The sequence below is a fragment of the Globicephala melas genome, chromosome 11, assembly GCF_963455315.2.
Source record: "Globicephala melas chromosome 11, mGloMel1.2, whole genome shotgun sequence".
NCBI lineage: Eukaryota > Metazoa > Chordata > Mammalia > Artiodactyla > Delphinidae > Globicephala > Globicephala melas.
In genome coordinates, this window is record NC_083324.2 from 75,088,022 (window position 1) to 75,103,301 (window position 15,280).

Genomic DNA, 15,280 nt, shown 5'->3' on the forward strand with positions numbered 1-15,280 from the left:
GCCAAATCTCCTTTCTATCATTTAGTGAGTACCTCTTTGAAGCTTTATTAACCATCACGGAGAGTGGAGCTCTTATGGTACTAATTATGGTACTAAATCAAATTTAAATTCCAATGGGAGGAAACAAATCCACATCCCAGTTTAAATTCAGAAAGGGTGTGGTTTTTGCAAACTTTTAAACTCTCACTTGAAGGGAAAAACATGTTTCAGCAAAAGAAAATATTCTACATATCTGAGATAGTTCCCACAGGTTTCTTCTCTTCCTGGAGTTGACTGGTCATCTTCTAGCAGTAGATAAGTTCCTAATTTGAGTACCATCAATATTTCACAAAAGGAGTAAACAACGGGAGTAAACTTGAAAAACTAGAAGAGTTGCACATGAGCTACTGAAAGAGGCAGAGGTTTGGTGTCACATGCAAATCATGATCTTATACTTTAGGATGTATCTTGGCATTCGGCAAATGGGATTCTTGGAAATACCTGTTTCACAGTGAGTTTGGGAGGTCAGAGGATGCTCAGTTACATTCTTCCTAGGCTTAAATTACTTTCAAGGACTGAGTTAGGGCATTTTGTGTGGTATATTAACTCTTCCAGGACAAGAAATCCCATTTCAATAAATTATTGCTACAGTTCACTAAGGAGTACCATGGTGTCCTGGAAAAGATAATATCCCTTCCAGAATTCCACCTCTCTAGTCTCTTGAACAATGAGAAATTCATACTTTTCTTAGTCACTTTGATCCTTGAAGATATAAGCTAAAAAAGAACTGTTTTCCCCATCCAAATAGAGACCATCTAGATGGAGACATGATATGAGAACTGCCTCAGTATTGGGGTAGTTACGCCACTATCCCCATATGCATTTGGCAACTGGAACACTTGATTCTTTCTTTATAAACCAACCTGCCAATCTTCTTTGCATGTGGAATTGTCTAAGGTAATCAAGAAAAAAAAATGACCCAAGTAGGCAAGCTTTTTAAAAATTGGTAAATTAATGGAGTATGGTACATTTTGGAAAGAAATGGACTGATAGTTAATGGAATATCTCGGCTGATGACCTCCCATTTTTGAAAGGGATGTAAAACACATCTTCACAAATGATGAGTAAACTGTGAAAGAAGAGTCCCCCCGATGCCACCAAAAAACCCAATGCCTCAGAAATTTCCACTTCAGATATAAGGTCATGGGCTGCAGGTCTGCTAGTGCCAAATACCAGTTCATCCTAGTAGAGCAGCTCAGGAGGCAAAAGGCTAGGGTTATCTGTGACATGACTTTACAAATAATGTACAAACAAAAATGCTATATTATGGCCATTATTTTCCATACTCGATCTATTGATAGTTTGCCCATATGAACACAACTGAAAGGACATGGATCACTTCTAATAGAAACTCAATAACCTCAAGGTAGGACAAAACAAACTCCATTTAATAAAATAAAATTTGGTGAAAGGTTTTTCATTGTAGAGACAGTTCTCCTTTCCCTTAATATTCCAATAAACTCTTTATTTGTAAAAGCATTCCCGTTTTGTTGTTTCATTACTTCATTAATCTACCAACTTCATTTCTAAACACTGCAACGAGACTGGAATGGCTGGTATCTCTTTTCTGAACGTGAGTCCAAAAAGTCTTTTGGTTTGTTTGTTTGAGATTTTAATATTTTAAATTCAATTAAAATATGCAACCAAAGTTGGTGGGAGACAGTAGCTCTCCTCCAGGTAGAAGAGCTGACTAGCAGATTTCATAATCATTGGACATTTGTTCAGTCCTACCTGAAAACTAAGTTATTTTACTGCCTGGCACGGGAAAAGGCATTTTCTAGTAATTTTCTGTGACAGGAAGCACACCATTGATCCAAGGAAGCACCCAACAGACTGAGTCTATCTGCTGGGGAGCAGCTGTAAATTTTAATACAATGAAAACATTTCCCTTAGTACTGTTTCTGAGAGAGAATTCAGCAGCAGTTACAGTTGATCCGTCACCTGTGGAGAACGACGATCACCCTAGGAGTCCTGCCAACTGACAAGCACTTTTCAGGTAACAAGAACAATGATATTGCAAGAAGCTACAAAACAATATTGCAGTAGTTATAGCGACCACCACTATAGTGATTGTGGCCTGGGTTAATGTTCCAAATATTAATGCAAGAACACACTAGACTTGATAGGTTTAGAGTATTTTCTTTACACTAAGAACCAGCTGGTAACACATGACGAGTGGTGATGCTCCGTTTACTCTATTTCCTTCTATAACAAGTTTCCTAGTTATGCCCACTTTCTCCTATGTTAATTATCTATATTCCACGGTAGTATATTTTCAACATCTAAAATGAGAATACTGTAACTACGGAATACCTCAACTCTCTCTCTCACACACACACACACACGCAGTCTTGTGCAACTTTACACACATTTGTATGAACAATGCATGTAAAGTGCTCATTTGCAGTGGGTGAGCTCCCTAAAAGCAGCTAAATCAGTCCTCCCAAATACAGAGAATCATTAAAAGCCAATGAAAAGCCACAGTAACTATTTAGCACTAACATGAGATTTTAAACCTTGCCCACGTGGTAATTAATTCAAATGCCTTTTGCGTTTTTTGCTAAGTCATCCAAAGCAAGAATCTCAAAGATTGACAAACATGATATGTGAATCTAATGGGCTCACGTCTCTGTTTATTTTGCTTATTGCACAGATGAACAGTACTCTTGCTGCAACACTTGAATCGATTTTGAATGGCCATTAATGCGTCTACATTTGGCTAAGGCTGGTTTGACTTTCTAGAGAAAGGCCAGCCAGTCTGCAAACGGGCACCTCCCTCCACACAGATGTCAATGTACACTAAAGACAAATCTAAGTATATGTATATATGGCACATACACATATATACGCACACTTAAAATGAATTGGGAAGTGCTTTGGCTTAGATGGGATTACATATGTACTTCCCAAGTGCATAGGTTTCCTTTGACCAACCTGTTCAAAAAACAAATATGAAAACTGTCATGGCAATTTTGACATTTCCTATGTCTTTTCCGCTATTTGGAGGCCCCCATCTTCTCTACTCCATCTCTCCTAAGCATTTTATTTTTAAAAGCAGTTGGCTCCTTTGGCCTTCTAACACTCCATTGATTCGTCCATTCCTTGGAAGAGCTCTAAGGTCACATCCAGAAACTTATCTTTAGTGGAGAACAAGGTTGCAAAGAACATTTTCCCCTTCTTTGAGTCCTTCTTCCCCCCCAAGAAGTAGACACCGTGATGTGTCATGAATAATTCACTCTTGATCTGACTTGCCTTGTTACCCCTGGCCAGCCCAAGCAGCTGAGGTCTGAGCTTTGCCTGCCCTGCATCGCTGTGCAATACTGGAAAAGAAAAATAATCCATTAGTCTACACCCTTCAGACTGTGGTGACGTGATCAGGGTTCTCTTGAATTTCTATGCATTCGATTTCCTCTCTCTCCTTCCGTTTGGCGCGTTTCTTTTTCTTGTGGTGCTTTTTGGAAGGGGGGAAAAAGGTTAGGAACACAGGTAAGATAACAAAACAGTGCAGAAGTGTGCAACCCCCCGTGAGCAGCAAGCATTTGAACAGTGTGAAGGTCAGGTTCGAAGGCACAAATAGGAGGGGGACCAACCCAATAAGAAAAGAAGTAACATTTTGCAAAATGGCTGTCCCATGCTCTTGCAGGGAGCTTTTTATACATTGTGTTCGGGTGTGCTCAGTTGCTAATACAAACGTATAAAGCAGTGGTGCACAGTGGTCAATGGCGAAATTTAAAGTGTAGATAAGGCACAAGATAGAAATGCAATCCATGTCGATGTTCCATAATGTCATTAAGCCCAGAACGCCCAGCTCAATTGAGGTGACGCTAAGAATTAGCCAGAAGTTTCCCAGAGGGTGGATCACTAGGAAAAAAGTCAGGATTAACACCAGGAGAACACCAAAGCCTGCAATCAGAACAGGCACTGTGACAGATAAGCTGTAATGGTCCGTGAACACAAAGGAGGGGTTGAACACGATGAAACGGATGCTCTTTGACAGCGACAGGGGCCTCAACTTTTCCAGCACTTCTATGACTTCCTTCTGCTTGTCTCTCCTAGTCCTGGCCACCAGATACAAGCGAGAAGCAATGATGTTGTTTTCATCTCCTGCCTTGGAGAAGATGATATCGTTTCGAAAATGCTGGAATTCTGGCTTTTTTAAAAATGAACTTTGTAGGACACTGATAAAGTCACTCTTGTTATTGGCACTGATGTTGCTCACTTTCAGGAACTGGTAATACTGCTCCACCCAGGACACTGCAGTGAATCCACTGCAGAGTCTCCGGAGGTCCTCCTGGACACTGCTGTTCCAGTACTCGAGGGGCTCGTAGACATAGAATCCTATCACGGGGCTGTAGTTGCTGAAATATTTCTGCTGAACCATGGCATAAGAGACGCTTGGGGAATCACTGGCTAGTAGATTGATGATGTTGGCTCCGTCACTGATCTGCAAGCACCCCATGAAGGAGAAGGAGGCATAGATGAGATAGAGGATGACAACAAATGGCTTCACGTAGATATTGGTAATCCATTCATTGTAATGTTCACGGAGGAAGTGCTGAATAAAGTGGTGCTGGTAGGGGTTCGTCTCATGATGGGATGTCTGTTGATGCCCATCACTCATCACTGTCTGGAACCACACAGGCTTGCGGTCCAGGTATTCTGCAGAAGGGATCTTACAGCAAAAGATGCTGTGGTAGCGGTTTTGCTCTAGTTGGCCAGCGAAGACCAGACAGGAGCCAAAGAAGGAGAAAATGTAGAAGTAGTTCAACAGGATGGAGACACACATGTTCTGACAGAAGACCTTCACAGCCTCTATGTTGGTGAACGGGCTGGCACCCATGCCAAAGGTAATAAAGTACAGGGAGCTCGTCATGGTATAGGTCACCATCACATCCGAATAGGCATCTGCTACCCTGTCTTTGAAGGGCAAATTCTCTTTGGTTCTCCGCCATCCAGACAGAAGCTCAAATACTCCTTTTGTTCCATGACCTAATTTAAAAAAAGAAGGAAAAGAAGAATTGTTTTCATTCCCTCCTATGGTTCAAGCGAATTCCTTATAGGTTATCTATGCTCAACAGTACTGCATACTCTAATCTTCAAAGTACTATGATACTCCTATCAGGATCTCAAATTTCAGTTACATAGCAGGATATGTTTGGTTCATGTTTCTACTTCAGCAAAGTCCAAACTTATTGGTATTCTGGGCAAAATGAAGCGTTTATTGTCTGTTCCATTAATTTGCCAAATTGTAAATGTAATGTGACATTGTTTTGTGATTTTTTTTCCCCTGCACACATATTGTCTCCCTAAATGGATACTAAGTTGTCAAGGGCAGGGGCTGTTAGTCACCCATCTTCCAATGTCCCTCAATACCAGTTCAGTGCTTTATCAACTGATGTATTGACTGACAGTCCCTAACCTTCATTTCAAACTGACTTACATGCTGATTTTGGAAATTATAAGATGATCTTAAACACTTAAAAATGGCTTTAAATTGATTTTACAATGTTAATAATCTGCTAGGTAGCCAAACAGCTTAGAAACCAATTCCTATAGATTTGATTAATTAACATTGGATATGAGTCAAAAAACTCTGCCAGGTCACATAAAACACAGGGCAAGACCTTCAGGGGGAAAGATCATAGCAGGCATTTCCTCACAGAGCTTTTATTCACACAGAGTGGGTGATGAGTAAATGTTTGACTGCTCCATTAAAGTGGACGGAGTGTGCTTTTTCTTTTTTTCTTTTTTTTGCGGTACGCGGGCCTCTCACTGTTGTGGCCTCTCCCGTTGCGGAGCACAGGCTCCGGACGCGCAGGCTCAGTGGCCATGGCTCACGGGCCCAGCCGCTCCGCGGCATGTGGGATCTTCCAGGACCGGGGCACGAACCCGTGTCCCCTGCATCGGCAGGCGGACTCTCAACCACTGCGCCACCAGGGAAGCCCTAAAATAATTCTTTAATGAGAGCACTTCTCTTCTGAAATGAAGACTCTTGGTATCTTTATAGTCATAAGGGGGGAAAGGTTACCTGAGGCTATGGCTAAATTTGGCTTGTCTCTGCTTTTGGTCACTTTTTTGGAGCATTAGGTACATTATGGAGGCCAGGTTGTTACTTTATATAGTACAAAGGTCTTACGTGTGGGAAGATGAAGCTAAATCATATGAGGTCAAATAATCACTCTAATGGTAAAGACTGAAAACACAACTTTGGGGCTGGCGTGTTTTATCCCATTCATAGGCTTAGATATTTTACAGGGTGTTCCTAATAATACTCACTCATTTGATTTTCACCATAGTCTGGTCACCTCCCAGCAGTTCAAATCTATTACCTGCTCGAGAGTAGTCCTCTCACTCCCCATCAACCTGCCTATGATCAGTCTTACTTTCCAAGTTTTGTTCATGCTATTTTCTCTGCCTTTCAATACCTTCCTCTTGTTGCTGCTTATATTGAAATTCGACCCATCAGTCTGTTAGCTCAGTTCTCTTCTTTGTCTTGAAGCCGTTTCTGACAATTCCAGACATACTGATTTTTTTCTGTTCCTTAAATTCCTATTGCACTAATTAGCTACTCATTTTGGCACACTAACATGTGCTGTTTTGCTCTGGAACAAAATGGTGTTCTCAGGACGTGGTCTATCTCTTTGGTTAGACTGCAAATCCCTCAAGGTCAGGGAATGCATTTTATGTTACTTCTATACTCTGCAGAACATCTGACAAAGTGATAGATGCCCACTAACCTCTCAATGAATTAAATCAACTATGACTCTCAATTCCAGTTGGGTCTAGAAAATGTACCTTTTAATTACTAATTCAAAAGTTTATTATGATCTTTATACCTATATTAATTGTGCCCAGAAGAGATATACACTTTTTTTTTTTTTTTTTTGGTACGCGGTCCTCTCACTGTTGTGGTCTCTCCCGTTGTGGAGCACAGGCTCCAGACGCGCAGGCTCAGCGGCCATGGCTCACGGGCCCAGCCGCTCCGCGGCATGTGGGATCTTCCCGGACCGGGGCACGAACCCATGCATCGGCAGGCAGACTCTCAACCACTGCGCCACCAAGGAAGCCTGAGATATACACTTTTAATTCAACTCAACCCAATATATATTTATTAGAATTTGCTACCATGAGGATCTGTGCTAGTCAATATATAAAACATAAAGGTAAACAAGAAACACAATCTTTTCCAATATCTGTCAGTCCAGAGGTCATTTTTACTTGGGTAATTCTGAGCCTGAGATCATAGCTTCTAATACAAATGAATTTTAGGAACTGTTCTGTATGTTGTAAGATGTTTAGAAGCATTCCTGGCCTCTACTCACTACATGTCAGTAGCACACTCCTCAGTTGTGACAATCAAATATGTCTCCAAACATTGCCAAATGCTGTTTTGGGGACAAAACTGCCTCCAACTGAGAATTATTGGTTTAGTCAAAAGAAAAAGAGATATTATACACACACACACACATACACACACACATTTTAATCACCCTTTTCTGACTATAAAAATAGGACATATTTCCATCAAAGATTTTGGGAAAATGGAGAAAATAATGGTGAAAAAATTATTCCATAGTCCCATAACACAGATAACTGCTGTTAACAATTTGGTGCATTTATTCTAGCTACGTATGTATGTACGTATTAAGCTTTATCTATCTATCTATCTAACCATCCATCCATCCACCCTTCCATCTTTCCAGACAAATAACTATAATTATTTCACAGAACTGGCCTCCTACAAAGAGAAATTAGGGTTTGGGGTTATCTTGTTGCTCTGTCCAGTTGGCCTGTTGACAACGGAGATCCCGTTTTCTAACCTCTGCAGTGTTTTCCCTCTTGGTTTCTTACTATTCCCTTTAGTTTTCATTCTGATGCTAGAACCATTTTTTTAACATCTCTGCTCACTTGAAAGAATCCTTAAATCTCTACATAGCTTTTTAAAAGGAATTGTATTCACTATTTTTCCACCCTTACTCTGAGAGTCCTATTTCAATTCAAACAATACACCTGAAAACAAGGCACTAGTATCCACTCAAAAGACAGGTGGTCCACCATCTCAGATGATGAAGCATGGAATATACACAAGTGTGACTTGCCCCACTGAACAAAGACCTGAACTGATTCCATGATATTACTCCCTGGTACCCTAGTCCTGGCAGTTCTTTGCTTCTGTCTGATTCCCACCAAAATCCTTAATCCTCACCGAAGGCCTCAGTTTGTCTTATGAACACCATTCATGCTCCTGAGTGGTGATAGACATATGTAAGCAGCTAACAGACTTGAAAGGAAGGCTTGCATTCTTGTTAAGTAGAGATGTATGCCGTGTACTGTGAAAATACAGTTGATTCTTTCTGAGGGGTCAGAAAATCTCCAAAAGGTGTTACTAGGTAGAGGATGATGCCAGTGGCGATCTAGACTGATGGAATAACACGAATAAGGGCAAAACCCTTATTAATTAAGGGAAAGTAGTTTTGTTTTTGATGTTTATAATTGAATTTTTTTTCTCTGCAGAGATAATCTATTGCCCAAATTATACACTTTATTTAATGTTTCAAAAGATGACTGCCAAACACTGATCATGATTTCCTCCCACTATATTAGTATATATTTGCAAATTATATTAGAATAATATGACAAGTATCTCACCTGGGACATTATGGGATAACTGACATTTGTCTTGATAAAGTTTCATGAAAGAAAAGAGAGAGAGAACTCTTAGGAATAAAAGTGATTTGGACAGAATTGGAACTGGGAGAAAAATTTAAGGAGGAAAATGAATAGAAATAAAAGATCTGCATGTATATGTGTGTGTATTGAATATTGCAAAAGTCTTCAGGGATGTTGCTGGGGGGACCTCTTTCTAAATGAAAGCAAATGGAAGAATTGTGCAATAACAAGGAAAACTTAGCTGTCAGCTTACTAACATACCCTATTTAACAATAATTTAATAAGTTCTGCTATTTGCAATTGAGAAATGAGAAAATGAAGAGTGTGTCGATTCTTTCCCTAGCCATGGCAGTGCACGTGAGCCAGAGGAAATATTTTAAATGATTAAAATTAAAAAAAAAATTTGTTACCAAACAAAACTCATTTCAGTCCTAAGTGAGCTGAACAATATTCAGAATTAGTTATAATTCGATCTGAACCTCAAGCAATCACTCTACAACAAGTAAAGATGACTTCTAAAGTGAGATGGATCTTCTTGAGAACTTATTCCAGCCCACATTTTACAACATTTCTCTAAACTCCTGCACTTCCCATGTAAACTTCTACACTATGATTGACCTGACAGTGCTGTAGGAAATCTCTCTGGTTCACTGCTAGTCCGGAAGTGACTTCTTTCAAAGCAATGATATTCTTCTGCAAATCTAATACAAATTTTACAGTTGCCACTTTAATACCAAACCTAATCTCTCCAAAATCAAGAATTCCAAAGAAAATAGTTTTAACAAGGATCAAATCCAATCAGAACTAATTGTAACTGACCCAGTTAGTTTCCTACTGGGTTTTCCTTTGATACAGTTATTGCTCTAATAAGCTCCTTCTGCGGGGCTTCTAATTCTTTCTAATCTGCCGAATTAGAATTCTCTTCTGAAGACGTACTGGTGGGTCTTCCTCTTCACTTGAACATGCTAAGCCCTCAGCAGGTCATGAGAGTTTGACATCTCCTGTTTCAGCGACATGAAAAATAGAGGTAAAAATAATACTCCACTCACATCTCACTCCAGAGAAAACTTTCTGCTTTCCCTTAGCCGTTATTTCTGCTTTGGTTAATTAACTATGTGTTCAGCAGCTCTGTTTGTGGAAATCACCATTGAGCTCAACTAGAAAAGCATTTTGATTTTTTATTGGGTTCTTAGGCTATGTGATCCTGATGCCAACCTAATGGATGAAAAAACAAAATCCCAGTCAACTGAACCAGTAAAGCAGCTAACAAAAAAATCGGGATTTTTTTTTTGTGTGTATTTTTTTGCGGTACGCGGGCCTCTCACTGTTGTGGCCTCTCCCGTTGCGGAGCAACAGGCTCCGGACGCGCAGGCTCAGCGGCCATGGCTCACGGGCCCAGCCGCTTCGCGGCATGTGGGATCTTCCCGGACCGGGGCACGAACCCGTGTCCCCTGCATCGGCAGGCGGACTCTCAACCACTGCGCCACCAGGGAAGCCCAAAATCGGGATATTGAATCAGCATTCTGAGTTGTCAGTCACTGGTCTGGCATTATATGGGATCCTTATGCATAGTTCTTTGTCTTTAGTTGGCTGATTTCTATGTATATTTTAAAGATACCACTTAAACATGATCTCATCCCTAATACTTTCCCCTTCCCCTCTTCACCTCTAACTCACCCACTTAGAAGCCTCCCCTCTGTGTGCCAACACATTTCTTAGTGCTTAGTACTACACCCAACTGAAATTGTCCATTCATGGGACTGTATTTCATGTAAGTCCTTATAAGGTCCTTACCATCTAGGGCAGGTACTTATCTTTTCTATTTTTGTATTCCAATTATTTGGCACTTACTGGTACTCAGTAAATGTTTGTGAAACTAAATTGGCCTTGATCTGCCAAAATCTGTCTCGTTTTCAAGATATTTTTAAAGTTCTTGTCATAATTGTTATTAACAGCCCTGTATTCAGTATAAGATTTAGTGAAATACAGTTTGCCCCTCAATTTACTGAGAAGGGAATTTGCCAAGTGCTTCTGTCGCAGAGGCGGTGGTAAATATCAGTGATGTTCAGTTACAACATTAGCACATAATTCATTCGTTCGGCTGGCTCAGCATTGTAAATGTCTAGAGGGAATGGAATATGAAATTAAGAAACTTGCTCTAAGTTGCTAGTTGCAGGGTAGAAATGGGTCCATAAGGCACTCCTGTGACCTGACAGATGATGAATTTTTTAGACATTTTCTAATCCCCATGATGTCTAACTTAGCGGTGGTTATCAGTGTGTCTTTGTAGACTGACTACTTTTAATTAACTCTCATCTAGAATAAATAGGTGATTATCAAGCTCCATTCATAAAGGACGGCCAAGGCTGTTGCACCTTGGTACCTGTGTGGCCCACAAAGACATAGGTAGGAAGTTATTCAGCAGGAATGCTCCAGGTTGCTCTCTGATGGGGCATATTTGACGGTTTTATGTGTAAACCTGTGGCGTGCAGTGAGGGAGGGTCTAGCTTCATATTACCCTTAAGCATTTCTCCTGAAGTGCTCCCATCCCCGTACGGAATGAGGCAGCAAGGAAGGAAAATAAGGAATTCAGAACGAATCTGAACAGATACTCATCCCTTAGCTCTTAGCAGGAGGTTAGAGGATTTTATCATGTCTCTAATAAGAAAAAATGGAATCTAGTAACAGATTCTCATTGTATGATTTTCAGAGCTGTTATATACTTGACACATATCTCAATGTATAGAAAAGGGCATGTAGTCTCATTCCAGAGTTTGCATTCCATCATTTTTGACAATTTATTTTGTAGTTCTATATAAAGTTAAAATTTTAAAAATCCAGTATGTGTGTTTATTCATATGCATATGTGTATATACATGCACATACATATACATACATATGCACATGTATATATATTGAGAGAGAGATGCGTGTGTGTGTGTGTATATATATATATATATATGGAGGGGGGGTAGATGGGAGTGTTCTAAAGCTCACAGACTATTAGCCAAGATTTTAATACTCAAAGTGGGGAAAACTAGGTAAGTCCCAGTATTTGATATTGTGATTAGCAGCACATTCCCCAGAGCCAGAGTTTAAATCCTGGGTTAAATCAGAGTTTAAACTGCTTGACTTTAAATCCTGGGTCTCCTACTTCCAAGTTCTGTGACCTTGGGCAGGTTGTTTTTTAACCTCTCCATGTCTCAGTTTTCTCATCTGTAAAATGAGGTGACAAGAGAAGCCGCCTCATGGGATTGTTCTGAGTTTTAGATAAGTTAATACATGGGCTTGGCACACAGGAAGTACTCCACTGAGTGGAAAAGCTCAGTGCTGGCAACTCCAGGGTATTTACCATGGAGAACATTCCAAGTCATTTGACTTGGGATGCCAGCTTCTGAATGCAGCCTGGTTCCTGCTCTCTTCACCACCACAGCTGACTTGGCTTTTGGAGGGAACTCGGGGGCTCTGTTTTCAGATTTCCTTGCTGCAGGAGCTCAGTGTTGCCAAGAGCTGAAACTCCACTGCAGAGCCAGCGCACACACGGTGGCTTGCTTTCTTGTTCTCTCCCTCTTTGGTATTCCCATTCAGGGAGAGAAAAAGACTCCCAGGAAGCTTTTCATTTTCTTCTCAATGCTTTCTGTGTCTTCTAGTTTTATGAAAGTAATATACATTATGTTTGAGAAAGGAAAAAGCAGCCCTGATAGCTGGGTGCTGTCAAGTAGGTCTTGGTGTTGCCAGGAGCTGGTCTGGCCCTCACAGTTCGGCTTAGTATTGTCCTGTTGATGACACAGATGGTCTGGCAGAAAAGCATCAGACAAGATCACTTTGTGACCGGGATAGATTGAGACAAAATAATACCACTCCATAATCACGACTGAGCACAAACAAAATGCAAACGTTGTCCGAAACATAAAATAGGCCAAACATCCTTTTATCAAGAATAGTAGGATTGGGCTTCACTGGTGGCGCAGTGGTTAAGAATCCGCCTGCCAATGCAGGGACACGGGTTTGAGCCCTGGTCTGGGAAGATCCCACATGCCGCGGGGCAACTAAGCCCGTGAGCCACAACTATTGAGCCTGTGCTCTAGAGCCCACGAGCCACAACTACTGAGACAGTGTGTCACAACTACTGAAGCCCGCGTGCCTAGAGCCTGTGCTCCGCAACAAGAGAAGCCACCGCAATGAGAAGCCCGTGCACCGCAACAAAGAGCCACGACTAGGAAAAAGCCTGTGTGCAGCAACGAAGACCCAACGCAGCCAAAAATAAATAATTAAAAAAAAATAGTAGGATTGATTGCTGCTTCTTTACCAATCACAGTTTAATCTTGGTCTGGTTTCCTTGCCTTCTAAGAATTGTTAAGATAACTGATCATGGATTTACCCTCTCTTCCTGACAGGAACCAACCTTGCTGCCTTCAACCCTCTTCCAAATCACCTAATACTTGCAAAAATCATATACTAAGTCCATTCTAATATCTTCTTCCAAAAATGCTTCATAATCCTCAGAGGTGTGTGTCCTTCCTCATTGCAGTGAGTCAATAAACCCAGATTTGTTCAATTATTGTAGGAGTCCTGGTGGTCTTTGGTTGGAGGACATTGATATTTTATAATAAATATTTTTGGAAAATGAGAGAAATTAAACTTCCTTTATTGTTGACTTTATAAATTGACTTCTTTGAGTGTAGGAGTTAGAAGTGTGGGAGCTAGAACAGGAGCATTGGATGAGAGTTAATTCCTGGAGGATTTGAATTTCCAAATCATGTCACTAGTGAAAGGGATGGCGTTCTGGTGGAAGTGGTATTTTAGTTGTATTCTCACTAAAAAGAGAAAGCCAGATGGGCATATGGGAAGTGGCAAGCTGTTCTGAAAGGAATATAACATGGCTGTTAAAATAGGAGAAGCGGGGAGGAGCCACGTGGATGAAAAAGTCATTGCTTCAAGCAGAGAAGAGCAATGAATGGGAGAACCGGGGCGGGGCTGAAAATCTTACAACTGTCAAGAGAAGTGGATTGGTAGCTCATAAACTAAACACAAGCATATGCTTAAAAGAAATCAAGACCTACAATAAGAGATCATGTAAAAGAAGAAAATAATAAGTATAAGAACTTGGAGGAAGGAAAATTAAGATAATGTAAGTATTTATTGAGCTAAAGGCATTCAAAGATTGGTTAGAATAATCAGTTCATTCATTTGAAGGCCATTTCCTGAGCGCCGCCCATTCGGAAGATACGGTAAAATGTCATCGCCTTGAAGTTTAATAACTCCCATTTGTCCCATTTGAAAACCATATCATATCCATATGCCTGAATTTAATGGTTCATTAATTACAAGCTTTGGGGATCTCTTATCCTACAAAGAGTAGAAGTGATGATGACTTAGGATTTCTATAACACCAAGAGCTGGAGAATGCTTTTAAAATGCTTTTAAAATGTCTGATTCAATCATTAAGAAACGTGTTTGAAATGGAAGGAATCTTACTGAGCAAATTTAAATTATGCACAGTTTTGTTTTCTTATAAATACCATTCAAAAGAAAATCTTCAAAGTTGTAGCACAAATGCTTGATAAAAGCGTAATGCTTTAAAGAGCAAGTTTTCCGGGAGCATCCTTGAATGTTTTGCTGCCTGTCTTAACCAGTGAAGATAAATTTAACAACCCATGAACGAGAATTCTCTCTGAACAGAATGGCCTGAAATCAGTGGAAACTCGATTAAACAGGAAGCTCAAGAATTGGATCATCTGATTATTTGAAGTCGTTAAATTAATCAACCAGAACTTCCTTTCTGATTCCGCTTTCATTGGTTGATTAGCTTTATCGGAGATCTTTCTAAAATGTATTAGACTTGTATTCCTCTTCTGCATCCAGTTCTGGAAAAAAGGGATTATTTGTAGCAATTAAAATGATGTGCTCTGGAGTAACAGATTTTGCTTCTAGTTCTGGCACATCATTTTGTGATGTGTGGTATGGGGAGAATTAGTTTAACTTCTGTGTATTTCACTTTCCTAGTCTGGAAAATAGGGATTAAAAAGGTACCCATTTTAATGGGCTATGTGAAGATGACATGATACAATAGTTGTAGTATGCTTAGAGCAGGCCTGGGACCCAGGAAGCACTCAATAAATGTTAGCTTTTATTATTTATTAAATAATATACTTCAGAGTCATCATTTTATCATACGTCATTTTATCAATAATCAGGAGGCAATTTAGCATATTGGTTAAAGAGCTGAGTTCTGCGGGTTTAAGCTTCCATCTATTAGATGTGTGACCCTGGGCAAATGAAAGACTCCATGGCTAGATTTGCCAATCTGTAAAATGGAGAAAACAGCAATTCCTGCTTCAAAGGATTGCTGTGTTAAAGGAGACACAGACACATGAATCCCTTTATAGATACCTGGCACACAATCAGTGTTCCCACAAATGATAGCTAGTATTGAACAGTAGTATATAGTTGCAGAAATGTGGGAGTTTGGATTGAATGTATACCAGGCCTAGAGAAAAGTTCAAAAGTTTTCTTCTCTGATGATTATTTTGAAATTGCCTGTTCTGTCCTTAAGAAGTTCGTTGTGAAA

At 40.2% G+C, this 15,280-nt stretch overlaps 1 protein-coding gene across 1 annotated transcript in view; it reads right to left on the reverse strand.

Annotated features, from left to right (window-relative positions):
- Positions 1–3,394: 3,394 nt before the first annotated feature.
- Positions 3,395–15,280, reverse strand: part of PTCHD4 (patched domain containing 4) — a 174,369-nt gene continuing 162,483 nt past the window's right edge. Inside the window, exon 3 of the mRNA XM_030871102.2 lies at positions 3,395–5,028. Coding sequence (XP_030726962.1) covers positions 3,395–5,028 — 1,634 coding nt within the window. The remainder of the gene's footprint in view (positions 5,029–15,280) is intronic.